The sequence below is a fragment of the Schistocerca piceifrons genome, chromosome 6 (assembly GCF_021461385.2).
Source record: "Schistocerca piceifrons isolate TAMUIC-IGC-003096 chromosome 6, iqSchPice1.1, whole genome shotgun sequence".
Classification (NCBI taxonomy): Eukaryota; Metazoa; Arthropoda; class Insecta; order Orthoptera; family Acrididae; genus Schistocerca; species Schistocerca piceifrons.
The window spans coordinates 150,300,047-150,321,742 of NC_060143.1; the positions used below are offsets into that span (position 1 = coordinate 150,300,047).

The 21,696-nt window shown below is 40.5% G+C and overlaps 1 protein-coding gene across 1 annotated transcript in view; it reads left to right on the top strand.

Moving 5' to 3' along the window:
- LOC124802638 (autophagy-related protein 16-like) overlaps positions 1-21,696 on the top strand; it is a 101,165-nt gene that overhangs the window by 62,284 nt on the left and 17,185 nt on the right. The window contains exons 6-7 of the mRNA XM_047263540.1: positions 13,393-13,528; positions 18,479-18,584. Of these exons, the coding sequence (XP_047119496.1) occupies positions 13,393-13,528; positions 18,479-18,584 (242 nt within the window). The remainder of the gene's footprint in view (positions 1-13,392; positions 13,529-18,478; positions 18,585-21,696) is intronic.

Consider the following 21,696-nt stretch of genomic DNA (forward strand, 5'->3'; position numbering starts at 1 on the left):
TGTGTGTGGGCGCGCGTGTGTGCGCGTATGTGTGTTTGCGTGTGTTACAAGTTGATGCATGCAGAAGCTTCACTGTTGACACTCTTCATGGAAGTGTGCAAATACGTTTCATGTTACTGTGTAAAAGTTCTTATATGTGTGTGTGTCATAGTAACTGTAGAGTATGTTTTACTGTCATATGCTTTTGTGTGTTTGCCAGACTTGAAATAATCAACAGAAATGCTGTGTATTGTTCCATTTGTACTGTTAAATAGTGGCTGTAACTTCAAAAATGTAATTATGGTACAATTAATAGACACTGGAAAATCTAATGTGAAATTTCTTGCTGTGTTTGGTTTGCTTCCAGCTCTTACTTAATCGGACCTTAACTGATGTATAAATCTTAAGTACTTAATTGGGGCTTAAACTCCTGTCTTTAGTGTGTCCACATTTCACACCAGATTTCATTGTAATCTGATCAGTCCCACAGAGGGCCTGCTGCATACTGCAATAAATTGTCTATTTTTTTCACGATGGAATGACACTTCGACAGGTTTCTTAAAGAAAAATTCTATATTTTAAATTGCAGTTAAGTGTTACTCTGTGTAGCAAAGGTGTTTCACATTCATTCGTCTTTTTTATTCTATCCTTATACTAATTATCTCTCAGATCTGAAGATAGTGGATACTGCAATGAAGTATTTCCTAAACATCTTTGATTGAAGTTGCAGTCAAGTCTTTAAAGGAAGCAATTGAGAATTCACGAGGACACAGTATGCCAATATTTATAATTTTTGAGAAGTGCATATGGGGCCTGAAGATGTAATATTGAGTTGCCAAAACTGGTAGTGAAAACAAAATAAAACAACTTCTCAATTTGGACAGCTGTTTGGCTAATTTCTTTGCTAAATAAATGAAGGAATCTAGTGGGCATTGGGATTTCTTGTACTTTGTCCAGGTCCACCATCTGTGAATTACAGAGGATGGTTGTAAAATATCACATGAAAATGCAAGAATGAATTGCTCATGAGTTCCAAAGTGCTACAAGCAGACCAACTAACAATGGCTGTGAGTAGGGAGTTCAAAAAAATGGAGTGCAGTGGTCAAGTAGCTCCTCAGAAGTCACACATTTCTGTAGGCAGTGCTATGTAACACTTGAGGATTCTAAAAAATGACACCGCATAACAGTGGGTGATTGGAATTTCACGATTTGGATTGACAAATCATGCAGTAGCCTGTGGCAATCAGATGGATGGGTTGGTGTTTGTGAATGCTAGGAGAATGTTACCTGTCATCGTGTGTAGTGCCATCAGTGAAGTATGGAGGTGGTTTTATTACAGTATGGGATTGTTCTTTGTGTTTAGGATATAGTCTGGCAAGAAGCAGCTTCAGACAGACAGTGGTTTGTGGAAAATAACATTCCTGAAATGGACTGCCCTGCCCAGAGTCTATACCTGAACCCAATGGAACACGTGTGGAATTAGTTGTATTATCGACTTCACTCTATAGCACAGCATTAACATCTGTTATCTTCTCTGGTTTCTGCTCTTGAGGCAAAATGGCCTGCCATGGCTCCACAGATATTCAGATTTGTCTTTGAAAGTGTTTCCAGCAGAGTTCAAGCAATCATACCCCTTATTAATGTCCACAAATGTGTGTCTGGATACTTTTGATGAGACAACATTCTACCATACCACAGGTCATTAGTAAGTAAATCCTCTTTGAACATCATGAAAGGCAGAGATTTACAGAATAAAAACATAGCTATAATTCACTCCTGTTAACCAGAGATAACTCTTGTTAATTTCTGATTATGTGCAAACAAGATTCTTTTATATATACTAAAAAGTTGGCATTTCTGAAGCTTCTCCCTTTCTTGTAATTTCTCTGCACATGAAATTTTACATATTAAATCACAATGTGTATTTAAAACATGAAAACTTTGAATTAATCGATAATGACAAAATCGTTCCATAAAAACACGGGAGAACTGCCGGATATCAGTAACGTTCTGCCACGATATTTCGGCGCAGAGTCTTCTGGCCATCTTCAGGTGAATGAATGCCACTGTAGTAGTACTGGTGAGTACGTGCTGAGCTCCGCTATTTAAAGCCTTCTGAGATGACATTGCGCATGCGCTGCTTGCTCAGCGTGCGCGTTCACAACGGCTCCGTGCGCTGCGCCTCGCGCCCTCCACTGTGAAAGCCTGGCGTATCGGTATCAGGTCAATTTCCATCTTTATGCAGATAACTACGCCGACTACGAAGTTTCTCTATAACAGGATTCCAAGCAGAGTTTAGCTGATAACCGCTGTCTCGATTGATGAGAGTCTCATTGTCAGACAAGATTCATTGTCAGTGTTGTGTACAGAACAGTAAGGAGTGGTGGGCCACTGCTGTTCTAGGAAAGCTGGACCAGAGCAGAAATTATTAGGAACATATTAACACAGTAAACAGAAGATTTACTTAACTTGTAAATTTCCAAGTGAAGGAAGACACTACAAATGGTGTCACAAGAAAGAGAGTCCAGTTCATATAACAGCAACAACAATGGTGTTGGAGCCACGACTAGGTGGCATCTGCACAGCTTCCTGTACTGAAATGGCTCTGAGCACAAGTTTGGTGAGCCACTGCTACTGGACCTTCTATATTACAGTGGCAGAGAACACTTGTGGTTCAGAGCTGCTGGAGGTGTGGCTCAGAGAACGGGTTGGATCCACCAGATCTCGCCTGACTGTTATCGGCGTCAGATGGAAACTTGCAATTTTGCAGCTATGACACCTGTAGCCTAGTATTGATATGTGATACCACAGTCAATAATGTAGTCCACATCAAAATTGAAGTTCAAACCCTTAAATTTCCCTTGGTTGCTAAATTAACTAATGTTTATGGCCAGTTCAAGCCTCATCTACTTTAATCGTGGACAAATAAAATGTATAGCCACATACTACACTCAACTGATATCCTACTGTTGCAGTCTGAGTCCAGTTACCTAATTTAGACATGCAGTCACAATTGTTTGCATGTGGCACACGTATAATTAACACAAGCACTGAATATAACTCTTCAAACACTGTCTTCCAGATGTAACAGTCATATCAATATGAAAACAATGTGCATAGCAAATATCTTTCAGAAGTAACATTATGTGTTGTCTGATCCTACTGTCATGCTTAGCATTTGCATTTATTGAAAGATTAACTCTTTAATGGAAATAATTATAAGTTCACAGTCAGTCACTAAAGATTGTCTGACAACGAGACTCTCATCAATCGAGACAGCGATTATCAGCTAAACTCTGCTTGGAATCCTGTTACAGAGAAACTTCGTAGTCGATGTAGTTATCTCCATAAAGATGGAAATCGACCTGATACCGATACGCCAGGCTTTCACAGTGGAGGGCGCGAGGCGCAGCACACGGAGCCATTACGAACGCGCACGCTGAGCGGCGCATGCACAATGTCACCTCAGAAGGCTTTAAATAGCGGAGCTCAGCGCGTACTCGCCAGTACTACTACAGTGGCATTCACCTGAAGATGGCCAGAAGACTCTGCGCCGAAATATCGTGGCAGAATGTTACTGATATCTGGCAGTTCTCCCGTATTTTTATGGAACAATCAGTACGCCGGGAAAGCTTTAAACATCACAATGACAAAATTAATTATTATTCCCCTTTTTACGTTCTCACATGGTGGCGAGGACACAGTGCAATAACTGAGAATGCCCACAGATGTAATTATGTACGCCTTTATTAACAGCACTTGTCGTTCTGGTTAACAACTCAAAGATTGTCCATGACCACTAAAAATAACATAAGCAAAGTCTGCTGAAGAGATACCAGTCCGTGATGGCTATCAGAGTAATGTCCGCAGTGCAGTGCAGTGCAGTGCAGTGCAGTGCAGTGCATCACATGGGCTTGCAGTGTGGTACAATATGTAGTGCTACAATGTCACGCTGCAGAGAGAGCGACGTAAAGACGCCACAGTATGGAGATTGAGTGGTGTGGGACACCATGATGCAGAGACAGTGTGGTGTAGAGATAGCTTGATGCTGAGATGGTTCAGCACAAAGACAGCAGAGCACAAAGACAGTACAGTGCAGGAATAGCCTAATACAGAGATTGCTCAAAACAGAATCAGTGTGGAAACAACACAGCATGGAGATAGCTAAGTGTGAAGACAGTGTGGCACAGTTGCGGCTCGATGTTGTTCGGCATGCCGCCATAGATGATAGCCTCAGGGCTTGTCTCGGTGCAGTTCCCTCTAACAAGCTGCTAGTGCAGCCAACTCCAGGCATGGAACTGATCAAGCTAACATAAGCTGCCTGCTAGAGAATTGCTGCATCTCAAGTACCAAGGTACCAGCAATTGAAAGAATATCCATGGGAGTTTGACAGTTACATGACCCACAGAGGAAACTGGTTCCACAATACCAGTGCTGCTCTGGAACAAAGCTGGCATCTTCTGGTGGTTACTGGAACAATTGGTGTCTAAACAGATTGGATCTACAACATACAGTGCCCACGTGATTAATAAATAGTCTCGGTGGAACAGCACTTGTGGGCCAAGGATAGGCAGACACGCAGTTCACAAGCATTATGCCAGAAGTAGCTGGTGGATGGCTGGGTATAATATATGCCAACACCTCAACCCTTATGATGGTGCAACCATCTTGACAGAGGGTGAAGGGTCATGCAGGGCAATCCCCATGTTATGGGATGTATGTTGGGAGGGCAAGGGGGTGGGGGTGGGCTCGGTGGTGTTCACCGACCGAAGAAGGTATGATGGAGGTGGATCCAGTGTGGGCTACTGGATTATTTTTGGTTTGGTGCCTTAGACTATTTGGCCATCCTGACACTTCGGGCTACTGGAGTCGAGCCTGATGACAAGCTGGAGCCATGGCATGAGGAGGTAGAAGATGTCAATGGCTGAAGGGCGATAGCAATGGGGGTGCTGAATTCTCAACCAGTGTGTGTGCTGGAAGAACGACGGAGCCAATGACAGGTGTGACATCAACAGGTGCAAGCAGCACTGTGAGACTAAGTTGATCATTGCATAGTCAGGGGCTCTGTAGGATCGTGATGATGTGAGAGAAGCATGACTTACTGCAATGTAGCAGGCAGGGTGAGAGGCCTGGGGTGGCAGGAAAAGTGTCACTGCAATGTGCATTGGATCACAGAAGTTGCAGCCTAAAGGAGGGTCCGGGTGGTGGAAGAGCTTCACCACTGTGCACGTAGAAGCACAGAAGGGGTGGTCCAAAGGCTGTTCCGGGGTGGCAGGAAGAGTGTCACTGCAGCACACACTAGAGCACGGAAGGTGCTAGTTGATGGAGGGCTCAGGGTGGTGGGAAAAGTATCACTGCAGCAGGAAAAGGATTACTGTGGCATGCAAGGAAGCACATGAATATGCAGCCCAAAGAGTAACCAGGAGCAGCAGAAGGACACTGCCACAGCATGCATCAGAGCATGGATAAGCTGGCTGGAAGTAAGGCTTGGGGTGACAGTAAGGTATTGTCGCATCATGCGGAAGAAGTGTGCAAAGACACAATCTGAGGGGTTGGCCCAGGGTGGCTGGAAGGTGTTGCTACACTGTGCATAAGAGCCTGGATAAACTGGACAGGCAAAGAGATGTCACTGCAGAGTGGAGGTGGTGGGAAGGACATTGCTGCAACATGTGTAGAAAGCCCGCTACAGAGAAGCCGGCAGGGTAGAAAAGGCATCAAGCCAGGGGCAACATGATGACTGCAGCAAGTGTCGGAGCACAGAAAAACTGGCAGCAAGTGAGGCCCATGTTGGCAAAAGATGTCACTGCAGCATGGATAAGAAGCACATGAAGATGCAGACTGGATGGTTACCCCAGGGCAGAGGGACGGCATTGCCACAGCATGCGTAAGAGCATGCAAAAGCTGATCAGGCAGAAAAGAATCACTGCAGGCCAGGAACGGTGGGAAGGATGTCACTGCAACATGAGTAGCGAGCACATGACAGAGAAGCTGGCTGGGCAGGAAAGGCATCACCACAGGTCAGAGACAGCAGTAAGGACAGCACCCTGACACATGTAGGGAGCATGCAGAAGGATCTACATCACAGAAATGAAGTATTTTATCCATAAGAAGAGGCACAGAGGTCTGCGCTATCCCCAAGAGGGAGTTGTTGACCCCTCCTGTGATGTCCTGAAGCAAGGGGCAGAGTTGGGCTCGATTGGTGAGGGGGCAGCATTGGGAGCTGCTGGGAGCACTGATGGACCAGTTGCAGGCAGTGGAGGGAGGTCAAGTGTACTGGGACAGCAGGCTTTGGCTGTTGATTGAGCTTGGCTCGACCAAAGGCATCTGCTGTTGGGAGAAACGGATATCTGGTAACAACGGGTGTCATTGGCCAATGAGAGCAGGGCCACTGATGGATGACACAGTATGGTCTGGCGAGGTGTGGAACGTGGGGAACAGCTGTGACGAAAGACATTATGATGACATTGAAGACAGCTCCATGTACTCATGACACCAACCAAAGTGTCCATGCCAGATGACGGGCACATGATGCCAGCGTTGGGCAAGGTGACACGCATGGGGGTGACAGCCGTACCTCCAACTGGTACTATGTTACAGTGAAGGAGCTGGACCAGCTCACTGCCAACAACATGAAAAATGAGAGGAGATTGTGGATTTGTAAACAGCCTCATTACTGTCTGTACAACAGAGCAGATGGGAAGAGGCATGTGGATTCGTACGCAGCCTTGTTGCCAGTTTTATGTCCTTGCATGGTGGCAAGTATGGAGCACAATAACTGAAGACTTCCACCTTTTGCAGTTACGTGCACCTGTATTAACAGCATGCATGGTTTTCGATGACAACTTAAAGATCGTGGATAATCACTGAGAGTAAAATAAAGGAAGTCTGCTGAGGAGGTACTAGTCCCTGGTGGACACTGAGTAATGTGTGTAGTGTAACGCAGTGCAGTGCAATGAATAATTTTACGACGCTGGGTTGCAGGGATGGCCCGACAGGAAGGTAGAGAAGTGTGGAGACAGAATTACATCTGTAGAGCAGTACAGAATGGCTTCTTGGTTTTGTAGTGCAGTCAGCTGCATTACGAGGCTGTGATGCAGACACTGTGTGGCACGAAGATGGCTCAATGCAGACAAGGTGTGGCACGAAGACAGCACGTTGTGGTGATAGCTCAGTGTGAAGATGGCTCAACACAGAGGTGGCGCAACTCAGAGGTACCACAGCGAGGAAATGACATGGGGCCAGAGAGAACTCAACATGCAGACTGTGTGTATGCATCGTGGGAAGATGGCGGCTCAGCGTGATGTAGCGCGGTTGTAGATGTGAGCCTTAAGGCTGGTCGTGGTGCAGTCCGACCGATGGGCTGCCGGCACAGTCGGCTCCTGGCCTAGAAGTGAGGGGACAAGCAATTGCTGCCTGTTGGAGGATTGCCATGCCTTAAGTACGCAGCAGGTGGAAGAATACCCAAAGGAGTTTGATGATTACATGACCCATGGAGAAAATTAGTGCCGTGATAACAGTGCCATTGTCTGCTGATGCGCACACTGCTGGGGAATGTGGCTGGTGGCACCTGGAACAACTGGTGTGCAATCAAATTGTTTGCAAATGATAGCGTGTCTACAACATGTGATTCCTGTGTGATTTGTAAATGATCCTGGTGGAGGAACACTTGTGGACCAAGGATAGGCAAACCTGCAGAGTATAGGCATTATGCTGGAAGTAGCCAGTGGATGATTGGATATAACATCCATTAAAGGCTAGCTGTATCTAAGGTGGAGCAACTACTACTCTTGTGACACCAAACACCTAAATTTTGGCGCATCACACCCTCATGCTCCTGGGTATCATATTGGTGCTTGCCTAGCTTTCAAATTTTTTATCTATTGGTGAGCGACAATACCATAGGGACTGCCTTTCTTAAATGGTTATGATAAATAGTATTGTTTTTATGCCAGGGTTAGAGCAGAAACCTGCTTATGCTGCTTCGGAAGTCTAGAATTATTTTAGATTCAACAATGTTCAAAAAAGGCTACACATCAATCCATCTTTACATTAATTTTCTACCGTTTTTCATAAGTGTCATAATTTTACTTTTCAAAACATATCTTGATAATATTTCATAGTGGTACCAAGATTGACAACTTACTTTAAATGTTTGGATATGTAAAATTGCACACTTCACAAAAAGAAATAAAATATAGTTTCTGACAAAATAAAACTGAGAACTATTGAAAAAAACCTGTAACTTAAGCTCTCTGCTACTACAGAATTGAAAGATTAATGATTCTTTTGGAAACTGTGGCACATTAAATTTAGGACAAATGAGCAAAAATTAATGCCAGGAGGAAGCATTTACAGGACTAATTGGTTCACAGTGTATCATACTCCTGCAGGCTATCACCTCACACTAGAGGCAGTCATGTGTGTGAGCTTAAGATTGGCTGCAGGTGAGAGTCAGTAAACAATAGTGAAACTAGCTGGTTAGCTGTAGCATACCTCCTTCTGGTCACTTGGATGGAATGAAGTAATCATATCTGGTTTTAACACAATGCTCTGTCTACTTATGGATGTCTTTCTACTGCAGTGGGGAGGGAAAATGTGACAAACAGAAAACTTAATTTTTCTTAAAGGGCATACTTACTGTTGAACTGTTATTTATGCAGCTGTTTGAAGTTTATTAACGACAGTTATCTTACTGGACACTCTCCTGTCCCAATTACTGATGCTTTTTGTATTGCCAGTCAGATACTACCTCGCTTGAAGAGATCTAATTTTTTAGCCCAGCTTTACTGTGCTTATAACTATACTTTGCACATTATGAGTTGATAGCTTATGTTTACTGTTTAACTAACTTTCTTGTGACATGGTGTTTTTTCATGTAAATGTATCTGTGACTTATGAGGATTAAAAAAATGACTGTGTTGTTATTGTTCCAACTAACTGGAAAACAGTCTCTACAAACAGTTATGTAAAATTTAGTATGTTCCTGAACAGCTTGGTAAAGATCTTAGATTAGCACTAATGGTAGAACTGCAGTTCTGAGTGGCTAATTACTGGAGCAATGTACTCCTTGTGTAGGCTGAAACAGTATTTGTAAAACATTGACACATTAAAAGCTAAAAAAGTACAGACAAATCATTTTGGCCGCATTGTTTTACTATGATAAATAATGAGTCCTTGTTGTCAAAATATCTGGTTGTACTGTGAAATACACTTCCACATATTTCATTGTTTAGAGGAGGATGCTGTGCTGCTGTATTTGTCCTGATGCTACCATCAATTGTAAGGACATTTTAAGTGAGTTAGTGCTTATTATGCCACAAACACCATGCATACAAGGATGCAACTATAATCTGAGCTTGAAAGATACTGATTGCACCTGGACAATTAATCTAGGTGTCTTCGTCTTCAGTTGAACACTTTTCAGAAGTTGATTCCTCTATCTTTTCCCGAAAACTGATTCACCTGTTGCCTCGGAGTGCTTGAAGGAATTTCATAATGTTCGCTTCAGTGACACCTCTTCTAATGAAATTTCTGACCTGATATCTAACTTCGTTGCTGCTATAAAAATTTATCATGAATAAAGTTTTGTACAACATTTATCATACAGGAACAAATTAGGTCTCAAATGGGAACTTCACCAGCATCCCCCCTCTGAAAAAGAGGGCGCAATGTCAAGATACGTCTCAGATTCATGAGGATGGCAGTTAATGATTCAAATATTTCCATTCAAATTAAGGTTTTCCTGCGATTTCCCTAAATTGCTTAAAGCAAATGCAAGGATGTTTCCCTTGGAAAGGGCATGGCGGATTTTCTTCCCCATTCTTTCTTCAATCCAAGTATTTGTTCCTTCTTTAATGACACAGGACATTAAACACTTATTAGCCTTGCCAGCAATGTCCCACATTTACACAATCTCTTCATATAATTGTAACTACAACCTATGAATAATCATATCGGATAATACCTGACATCCAAAGCACAGAAGGGGGAAAAAAATTGTTCTACATTTTAGAGGCAACTGAGTAAAGATAATCACTGTATAGTGGAGGCATTGAGCTGTCAGTAAATGTATAGGCAAAAAGCTGAAGTTCTTTGCTCCTCTTTCAATGGAGTACAGGAAGGACAACCATCCATATGAGCAAATATTTCTATAATTTTTCCATCATGGTCAATTTGGATTGTATATGTGGGAAGAAGAAATATTTTTGCATATCCATATTAGTTATTTGTCCACACATCTAATCTTCAACAGCACCACATTCCAAAAGCTTTTATATTCTTGTTTTGCCTTAGCTGTTTGTCATACTCATTTGTATTCATTGTTAAGAAACCTTTTTCCAGAAATGTTGTTCTTACTATTGCCAGTTTGCTTTATATATCATCTGTGCTTCAGCGATTGTTACTTGCCTTGTTGCTCAAATGGCAAAACTCTCCTATACTTTTAGTTTCTCATTTCCTAATCTATTGCTCTAAGCATCACGTGACGTATTTTTGCTACGCTTCACTGCTCTTGTTTTACTTTCGTTAATGTTCTTTGCACAACCTCTTTTCAAGACACCATCCATTCTGTTCAACTCATCTGCCAGATCCTTTGCTGTCTCTTGACAGAATTACATTACAATTTTTAATTATTCTCTCTGAACTTAAATTAATTTTTGAAATTTCTCCTTGATTTTCTTCACAGCTTGTTCTGTCTACTAACTGAATAAATTTTGCTTCACAAATACTGTCTCCTTTTCTTGTCCACTGATTCTCATAACTGCACTCTTAATTTCTGGACAAGTTGTAGATAAACTTTTACTTCTGGTACGTTACTCCTGCTTCCTTCATAATTTCAAAGTGTGGTTTCCAGTCGACAATGTCAAAAGCTTTCTGTAAATCTACAAATGCTATAAATGTAGGTTTTTCCTTTCTTGGGTTTATGTTCAAAGATAGATTGAAGGGTCAGATATTGACTTGCATTTTCCTACATTTCTCCAGAACCAACCTGATTTACTCTGAGGGCAGCTTATTCCAGTCTTTCCATTCTTTTATAAATAATTAGGGTCATTATTTGGCAACTGTGACTCATTAAGCTGGTGATTTTGAAATACTTAATATGGTATTACATCTTATGGTTTCACCTCATTTAAGTGAAACACGTTGAGTTCTATCTGCTGTGACATCCTGTATCATGTCATTATTTACATTTTGTCAGAATTTTATATAGCTTAGACAAGAAACTAGTGTATATGGTGTGTAATACAATTACCACTCTAACAGGAATATAACCACATGAGATGTATAGATAGCTGCTAAAAATTATATTGATAACTGATTGTGAAATATTAACAATCTGCAAATTGTATTTTATTTCTTTCTGTTTGAAACTACATTGATATTCGTAGATTGTGGCTGACTGTGCTGTAGTTCTCTTACTGAACAGTCATCAGGCAATAATACATGTTTATGTGTCAGCTGCGCTGGATCATTCCTGCTATAACACGTGTTTGTCACTTAGTTCCTTTTCTTAATTTTCTTTGAATATTCTCGTAGCTCCTCTTGCACTATTCTTGGAAATTTTTTTAAAAGTTTTGGGTCTTTCACGAAACTTCAAAGTTCTTGTCGTGTATTCCACTTACGTGAACTTTTTATTATGCAAAACAGATTAAATATTTTCCTTTCATAATTAAAATTTTGAAGCAGACCAACCATTATTAATAAATCTTTACTTAGTGTAACTATTCACAAATGTGCTTCCTTCTTTTACAGCAGATGAGGCAAAATGCAAACATCTCAAAGACACACAAGTTGTAGGCTGGAAGAAAAGTCTATCTATAAGGGGTAGTGAAATGAAAACGAGACAGGTGGAAAAAACTAAGAAAACTATTATTTCAAAAGTAATCACCATAACTGTTAATACACTTATCCTGCAATGAGAAAAGATGATCAATGCCATAATGAAAAAAATTTGTGGTTGCTTGTGGAACCACAATTGTATCCAGGTGTGCACCTCTTTGTCCGGAGCAAATCAATGGCTATGAATGACTTCCATTAGGCTCCAAAAAATGTGTAAATCACATTGGGAGAGATCAGGACTGTATGGAGGATTGTAAGAGCTTCCAACAGAAACTTCTACTGCATAGTCGAAACAGTCTCTGCAAATATTGACCTGCTCACCCGCTGCCACAAACATTTTTCCTTGAAGGCAACCATCTTGTCTCTCTGTGGGATACTGTATTAACAGTTATAGTAATTCCTTTTAAAATAATAAACAGTTTATTTACTTTTTTAATCTGACTCATTTTTAACTGCCCCTTATATTTCTCCTTCTGTTGCAACTCCAAGAAAGTGAAATTTCTATTCATGATAGTCTGACAGTTCATAAAGCTTTTCATATTATTTTCTTTTTCTGCTTTCTGCCCAGTACTTTCTTAAGTGTGTATATTTCATGCACCTTGAACATAATGGAATTGTTCATTCTGTGTTAATTTATTTTATCCATACAGATTTGCAAATTGACAAACTGATAAATGACAGATCCTGTATTATTAAAAATACCGTCTATCCAATCAGCAAGCATGGCATAAATACTTATCTAGGCTTACCAGTGTAGGTTTTCTGTTTCTTTCTAATGTTACTTGAATGCCACACTTAAATTCTTGTGAATCATTCCAGTCTATTTTATTGCTTCGGTAGTCTCATCAAATGTTAACAATCATTTCTTGTGTAATATCAGGGTGGCAATTCTTCTGGAAAACTGGAATTCTCAAGAAATTATATTTTACCTGCAAAAATCAGGGAATTTCAAGAATTTTGTAAAATCTCAGGGAATCCTGTGTTCCCTTTAACCATTAATTTATCAGGAGCTTCTTATGGCATCATCTTCCTCCCGATGCCTGGAATTCTTGGGGAATTTTTTTTCTTCTTTCAAGTCTGAGTAACCACCCAGTAATAGTCATGTTATAAGCAACCTCTCCTCACCTACTAAAGAAGTTACAGAGTGGTGAAGATGCTGACTAATATTAGGAAGTGGGACTTGAATCCACATCCAACTATCCTGATGCAGGTATTTTCCAGTATCCCAAAATCACTTCAGTAAAATCTACAACGGTAGTCCTTCAGTAAAACCATGAATGATTCCTTGCACAATTCTTTTTGCATTCAAGCTAATGCTCCTTATCTAGTGATGTTAATGTCTACAAACAAATTGAAATGTAATTTATTCCACTGACACCTTGCCCTATTTGTTTCTTTGTTGTATTTCACAAAAGAGGCATTATATAGAGAGCTCAAAGCCAGAAGTTCATGCTCTGTTTTATATGTCATAACTGTACACTCTGCCAGGTAAGTGGTAAGATTTCTTTAGGAATTCACTAATATCAATGAGTTTGAAGTGAAGTGTGGAACAAATGGTTATGCTCTTCATTACAGGAAAAGACAAGCTAAACTGCAGAAAGAATTAGAGGAAGCAGCAAAAGACACAAGGCCAACTTCCCCTGATAAACTTGGAGAGGGAGCTGCAACAGTTTTAGAAAATACTTTGCCAACAAAACTATCTACTAAAATAGTAAGTTAATGTGTGTGCTACAGAATCCAACAAAAGCACTGTTGAAGTTATAATAGGAAATAATTGCTAATGTAGTAACAGTTGTGGTTTCTTCTATGATATTCTGCAATAAATGAAATAATTGACAAATAGCATGCAGTATTACATCAGCATTAGAAATCAGTTTGAAGTCTCACATTTTAATGTGATACATCTTTCATCAGTACAATCTTCATTAGTGTCTCCAATTTCCCACACATTCATCAACAACTGTATTGAATTCTTAGTATACAGGTTTCTCGTCTCCCACATGTGTTTATATTCCTTGGGTTGCAAGTCTTCTTGCTGCCATATTCCTCTGTTGTTGCGTGGACATTACATTTTCATTAGTGCAGCTTCACAACATTCTGGTAATGTTACACCCAGGAATAGGATGTGTTCCATTTTAATTTTGTTCTGTAAATACTGCTGTACAGTCCTCAGGATTTTAAAGTGTAATTGTTTCTTCCATGACTGAATTTTGTTTAACAATGTAGGAAAAGATAGATTGCTACATACCATAAAGCAACGTGTTAAATTGCACAATTAAAAGACGCTCACATAAAGCTTTTGGCCGCAGCCTTCATCACCAAATATAAACAGGAAAACACACACCATTTATACACAGAAGTAGGCACATTTCTTGCTCACATGACTGCCAACTTTGGCAGCTTCAGCCAGAATTCAACTGTCACATGGGATGGAAGCAGCAGTCTGGAGGGGGCGGGGGAGGGGAAGGGGTAGTAGTGTGTGGGTGGGGAGAGAGAACAACACTATATTTCAGAGTATGCAGGGACTAGAAGGCCAGTAAGTGCAGTGTCAGGAGGTTGTGGGGCAGGGAGGTGAGGAAAAAGGAGCAAAACAAAGGAGAGGATTGGGGAAAGATTGACAGGTGCATTGACAGCGGGTGGCAAGACAGAGAGCGTGAGATATGAGACTGGGGAGGAGATGGTAGACAGAGGGGGTGGAAACTGTTGTGTGGAGGGTGTTGGTGGAATATGTTACCATGGGTTGAGGCTGGGATAATTATGGGAGTGGAGAATGTGTTGTAAGGAAACCTCCCATCTGCACAGTTCAGAAAAGCTTGTGTTGGAGGGGAGGAGCCAGATGGCTTTGGTAGTAAATCGGTTTTTGAGTTGCTTTGTCTATTAGTGTATTTCATGCTGACTCTCTGCATCCGATTCGTTAGGAATGTAGCAAACCAATTGTTTGCAATTGAGTGATGTGCATTAAAGAAGTCGTGAAAAAAAGTGATTTGCCAATATATACTAACTAAAAAGTTTACCAGAGCATTCCTGCATAAATGGTGTTACTTCAGATTTACAAATTCACCATAAATTCATAAAAATTAAGATTTTTTTTTTTCCTTTCACATTAACAGAAATTACCAGTGTCTAGATACTACTGTAAAAAAAGGGGGGGAGGAGGGGGGGAGGTCTTCCAAAGTGAAGACTGAAGTGAAGTACAATACTCAAATATTTAAATAAAATCCAGCAATAGGAACTCCAGGTACGAATATTACTATCAAGTAATAAAACTGTAAAGCAAGGTGTTCCGCAGGGCTCAGTATTGGAACCCCTACTTTTCCTCCTGTATATTAATGACTTGAGCCTGAATGTTGATGCACACAAAACAATAATATTTGCTGATGACACAACTGTACTCCTCAAAGGGGAGAATACAGAGGCTGTGCAAAAAGCTGTGAACTTGGCCACTGAACAACTCAGCAACTGGCCTAAAATCAACAGATTAACTATCAACACCAAAAGACAGCTTCCATGAACTTTCACACAACACAAAATGAAAATTCCTCTCAGCTGTCACTGTAAATAACCAGCCAATAGATACCGGCACTGTTTTCAAATTCCTAGGTCTGTGGGTTCAAGATAACCTGAAATGGAACACACATACAGGAAAGGTAAATGCCAGAATTAGTACTGGCTGTTATGCATTGAGTGTACTGAAATCGTGTGCTAGCCTGAAAACATTAACCAGCGCGTACTATGCTTCGATACAAGCCCACCTAAAATATGATGTGATATTCTGGGGAAATTCTCCAAGTGCTCTGAGCACATTCAGAATCCAGAAGAGAGCAATGAGGATTATTACTGGGAACAAACCCAGAGACTCCTGCAAACCCATCTTCAGAAAGTTGGGAATCCTTACACTGCCTTGCCTATACATTCTCGAGACTCTTAAAATTTTTCAGAAACCACATAGTGCCAACTGACACCAGAGTCGTAAAAAATGATGAAATACATGAACACAACACCAGGAAAAATGCAAATCTGCATGTTTTACGTACAAACACTCAACCGTGTAAAAAGGGAGCTTTCCACATGGGCCTCCAACTGTTCAACAATCTTCCCACTAGTATTAAGTCCATCGAAGACAACATAAAATTTAGCAAAGCTGTGAAGTCATATTTGTTGTGTCACTGTTTTTACTCTGTAAATGAATACTTAGAACAGTAATCTTGCTATTTGTGTCAAATTGAAAACATTGAGCAATATCATACATTAGGATACTATAGGCCTACGTTACTGTATGTTAACAATTTTAACTGATATTTTCCAACATCTGCAACACTGTGTGTACCATCAGATCACATGGAATAAATAAATAAAATATAACAGTAGGAATTCTAGGTTGGAATATCAACAGACTGCTACTCACCACAAAGATGACAGTTTGAGTAGCAGATAGCCACATGTACAAGAGTCACACATTAAGCTTTCGGTCTGAGCAGACAAAGATAGCGGGACATGTTTGTGAGGTGTGCTTGCTTGTAGCCATGTATGGAAGTGAAACAAGGACAATAAACAGTTTCGACAAGAATAGAGTAGAAACTTGTGGTGCTTCGGAAGAATGCCGAAGATTAGATGGGTTGATCATGTAACTAAATAGAATTGGGGAGAAGAGGAATTTGTGGCACAACTTGATTAGCAAGAGAGATTGATTGGTAGGACACATTCTGAGGCATCAAGGGGTCACCAATTTGGTAATGGAGGGAAGTGTGGAGGGTAAAAATCATAGAGGGACAGCAAGAGATGAATACAGTAAGCATAGTCAGAAGGATGTAGGTTCAGTACTTGGAGATGAAGAGACTTGCACAGGATAGAGTAGCATGGGGAGCTGCTTCAAACCAGTCTTTGGACTGAAGACAACAACGACGACAACAAGAAGCATGTAAGTGAGAAAAGGTTTAGAAAAGTTTGGAATTATGTTTAAAGTTCATTGGAATTTGCTAACTGCTCTCATTTTGAAGCGCTGGATGAATATGTCCTGAGTAATTTGCGCCCCATTTTAAGCGAAAGTTAGTTTTTCATGCATCACAATCTTTATTATGTCGTACCTCCTGAACCACATGTTGTGCAATCTTATAATTTTGCAGGTATATTCAGTGCTGTATGTGGGCACTGCCTGCAACTTGTGTTACAAATACTTTTTAGTAGTAAAGAAGAAATTTAAAATGTCATGTCCGATGCTGAAGTTCCCTGCATGAACAATGAAAATGTTTTAAGTGATCAATTTTTTTTATCATTTTGTGAGATCAATTGTCAGTGAGAAAAAGTCTTATAAAGGTTTGACGATACGTTTAAAGTTTGTTGCAAGTCACTTAGTGCTGTGATTTTGAAATACTGGAGAGTATTTGCATGTGGTGAATTAGTCTGCCCCAAATTGTATTCACAATTTATAAATGTAATACTTGTCTTGCACATAGGTTTATACCTCTTAATTCATAAATTATGTCACCAATTTAATTTTTTAAATTCAGTTACTGTTTATATGAAATATTGAAAGTCGGTTTTTTGTTGACGTTGAAAGTCTTTTGATTGTCAACCTGCAATTGGGTCTGGGTTCCCTGCCACAGGATAATCGCTTAGTAATACACATCTACATCTAAATACATACCATGCAAGCCACCATACAGTGTGAGGTGGAGGGTACCCTGTATCCCTACTAGTCATTTCCTTTCCTGTTCCACACACAAACAGTGAGGGGAAAAAATGACTGTCTACATGCCTTCATATGAGGCCTAATTTCTTGCATCTTACCTTTGTGGCCCTTATCCAAAATGTACATTGGCAGCAATAGAATGATTCTGCAGTTGCAGTCAGCTTCAAGTGCCAGATGCCGGTTTGGTTTTTGTCTGAACCTACTGGCAACAAATTGAGCAGCCCGCCTGTGAAATCCTTCAATGTCATTTTTAATCTGACCTGGAATTAATCCCAAACACTCGATCAGTACTCAATAATATGTCGCACTAACCTCACATACGTAGTCCCTTTTACAGGTGAGCCACCCTTTTCCTTAATTCTCCCAACAAACCATACACTACAGCATAATCATCGCATAGCCACAGATTGCTACTCACCCTGTCTGCCAGATCATTTATGTCTGTAAAAAATAACAACAGTTTCATCACACTTCCCTGGGGGAATCCTGACAATACCCTGTTTTCTGATGAATGTTCGCCGTCAGGGACAACATACTGGATTCTATTATTTAAAAAGTCGTAGAGCCACTCTGTCTGGGATCTATTCCATATGCTTGTACTTTCATTAACAGTTTGCAGTTGCGGACCGTGTAAAATGCTTTCCCTAAATCTAGAAATACGGAATCTGCCTTTGTCTTTCATCCATACTTTACAGTACATCATTTGAGGAAAGGGCATATAGAGTCATAATAGCTTGCTTTTATCCACCACTCCTGTTATTCATCAAAGTTTCCTAAGTGATAGAAATATAAATAAGAAAACACAGCTAATAATGTAAGCTATTCAGACTAATATTTTTTGAGTTAATAAATTAATGTTATAAATTATGATGTGAAGATGAACATCCCTGATAAAGATTTTCCTTTATTGTATAAATTATTTGTAGTAGGTTGACTCACTGACTTACCTCCATGTGTATTTTTTTCAAATAGGATTCTCATGAAGGAGAGGTCCACGCAGTAAAATGGAGTCCTGTTGACAGAATTGTTGCAACTGGTGGAGCAGACCGCAAAGTAAAGCTCTGGGATGTATCCAAAGGTGTGTGAACTGCTCAGTTAATTTCAGACTTTATGATTTAGAGATTTGGGGAAAAAACTTGTGGGTAATTTTAATGAAAATACTAACTTTGATGTTTAAAATGCCATCTGTATCTCATCCTCGTCCATTTGACATTCACTTGCTGGATAAAGACCTCCACTAGATTTTTCCATGCATCATGGTTTTCAGATACATGTATCCATGTATATATCCATGTTGTTCCTACATGTTCTCTAGTGTCACCTGCCCACGTTCCTTTAGCGTATCATCTTTCTTTCTTTTTTGATTTTTAAAATCCAATAAACAGGTTCTCTAGTCCATCTGCCACACATTTTCTTGTCTATGTGTTCTGTCCTCCTCCTCTTCATTTTCAATGCAGTCCTTATTACATATTTCATTGGTCTCTTTCCTGGTCCATTTCTCAGTCTCTTAGTAATTACCAATGTCCATCTCTCACTCTCAAGTTTTGGAAGGTTTTGTCATTACAAGGTCCATACCTTACTGCCATAAGTCAACACTGCTAATACACGATGCAAAATTTCCATTTCAGACACACAAGAAGTTCTGATTAGTTTACTAAAAGAAATGCAGGCCATTTTCACTATTCTGTTCATTTCTTTTGCCATCCATATGTTTGTTGCCTTCAGTTGCATTACATGTAAAAACTGATCAACTTACTTAACTAATTTTCAAGCCTACTTTCAAACTCTTGATCTATTACGTTCTTACATTACTTGGTGAAGTTAATGAAAGTTGTTTCATTATCACATTCCTCCTTTTTTCCCCAATTAAAGACTCCCTTTAAAACTGTTTATTAGTTTTGGTGACACTGAGTCACTGTATGCCATTCCTATTTTAGTTCTGTATTTCTCATTATCCTGATAAAGCCCAATGAAAGCTTCAGTATTGGTGACTATAGCTTCAGTATACAGTGGAATTTCGCATAGCGAACATAATTTGTTCTAGAATCTTACTCATAGTGTGAAACACTCATTAAGCGAAACAGTTTATCCAATATAAATTAATGTAAAATACAGTAATGCGTTCCATGTAGAAAAAGTACTAAAAGTTTTGTCTTATTTCTGACATTTATTTAAAAAATTATACATACAGTATTATGTACTTTATTATTCATGATACATAACTAATTCTTTTTTACTAGGAAGCTTTCTATAGTAATTTGTTTCTGGCGATGCTTCAACACTTGGCCAAAATGTGACATAGAATTATGATCTAATAAATTTATAGCACTGCTTTATTGGGGTATTTATTTTCAATGCACGATGCAACAAATTCCCATGCTTTCAACATTTCTTTTATTGCACCAGAAGATTACTGATTTGCCATTACCAGGACATTTCTACAAAGGTAATTGACACACAAAAAACACTGTGTGAACACAATCTTAGAAAAAAGTGTGATCACATGCTGCACTAAGATGGTAGCAGAAAGAGTGCTAAACCCAGACTGCAGTACATACTAAATACATTGTTCATATGCCACTGCTGACAAAAAATGGTTCAAATGGCTCTGAGCACTATGGGACTTAACATCTGTGGTCATCAGTCCCCTAGAACTTAGAACTACTTAAACCTAACTAACCTAAGGACATCACACACATCCATGCCCGAGGCAGGATTCGAACCTGCGACCATAGCAGTCGCGCGGTTCTGGACTGAGCGCCTAGAACCGCTAGACCACCGCGGCCGGCCACTGCCGACAATGAAAGGTGTTCATATTGTTGAATGTTATGTTTCCCCGGTTGCACGCAAATGGATGACACGCTAAATCATCACAACTTGTTATGCAGAACATCGCTAATTAATGTGTCATTTTTTACAATTTATTTTGCTTGTTATGTGAATTGCCCTTTATGGGAGGTGCTCGTGAAATGAGGTTCCACTATATTCACATAGATTGAATATGTTGTGTACAACTTCGTACAGAAGGAGAGGTGAGCAGAATGGTGTGGCAACTGTCATCGTAGGGAAGCGGGCCAGGAGCAGAAATGACTAGTGAACAAGTAACACAGGGAACAGAAGATCTACCTAACTTGTATTTCTCCAAATGTATGAGACTCGTTACAGATGATGCAACGAGACATAGAGTCCAGCACATACAATAGCAGCAGCGATGAGGTTGTAGCTTTGTCTGCATGGCATCTCGTAGCGAGATGACTCCAAGTGTGAGTGCAATGAGTGAATGCTGCCAACCATCCTATATTGCAGTGGCAGAGGTCACTCAAAATACGGTGCTGCTGGAGGTGTGGGTCAGTGGATGTGTGCCATTGAGTCTGTTATCTGTTAGACCCTGTGTGATTGCTATTAGTGTTGTACAGAAACTTGCCTGTGGTGTGGTATCAATACATGGTACCACATCCGTCCCCTCAAATCTCCTCATCATTATTGTGTAGTGTAGACGAGCAGACTACAATGGGGACAGGGCCAGGTGCAACTGGCAATGAGGAGATGGGAGTCGAAACTGGGGCTGGTGTCGAGCTCCCACCTGCGCCCTGCCATACACCCTGAGACTGCCCAGGAACGTTCTGAAAAACCAGGCAAAGGGTGTGCACCCACATCTAGTGGTAGACCAGCAAATGAAGATGGAGGCATCTTGACAACTGCAGAGGGACCCGAGGTGGCACGTGGGCCAGCCACCAGAAAGGGGGGCCCACCCCAGACGGTAGTTGCTGTCGAGACAGTGATGACCGTGATAGGGCATTGACTTCCATCCATTCTGGGACTAACACCGATGATGCGGGATCCATGGGAGCTGGAGGCAGTGAGGACTGCTGCATCCAGATAGGCATGAAATCCGAAAGTGCAATGCATGCACTAGGATCACACGGTTAACATGGATGGATTTGATTATGGTGAAATTTAAGTCGCAGCATGAACAATGGGGAGGGACACTTTTCAATTTGCGAATAATTACATTGAGCTTTGTTCAACGATGTTGAAGCAAAGACAGTGGGACTGTCAACCATACCAAATTTATTTAACAAAACTGCACTGATGCTGTAACAGGAAGCATCCACAGTCAAGACCACAGGTTTGGCAGGATCAAAAGAATCACTAAGCAAAGTATCTTTCAACGTCTGGAAAGCAGACCA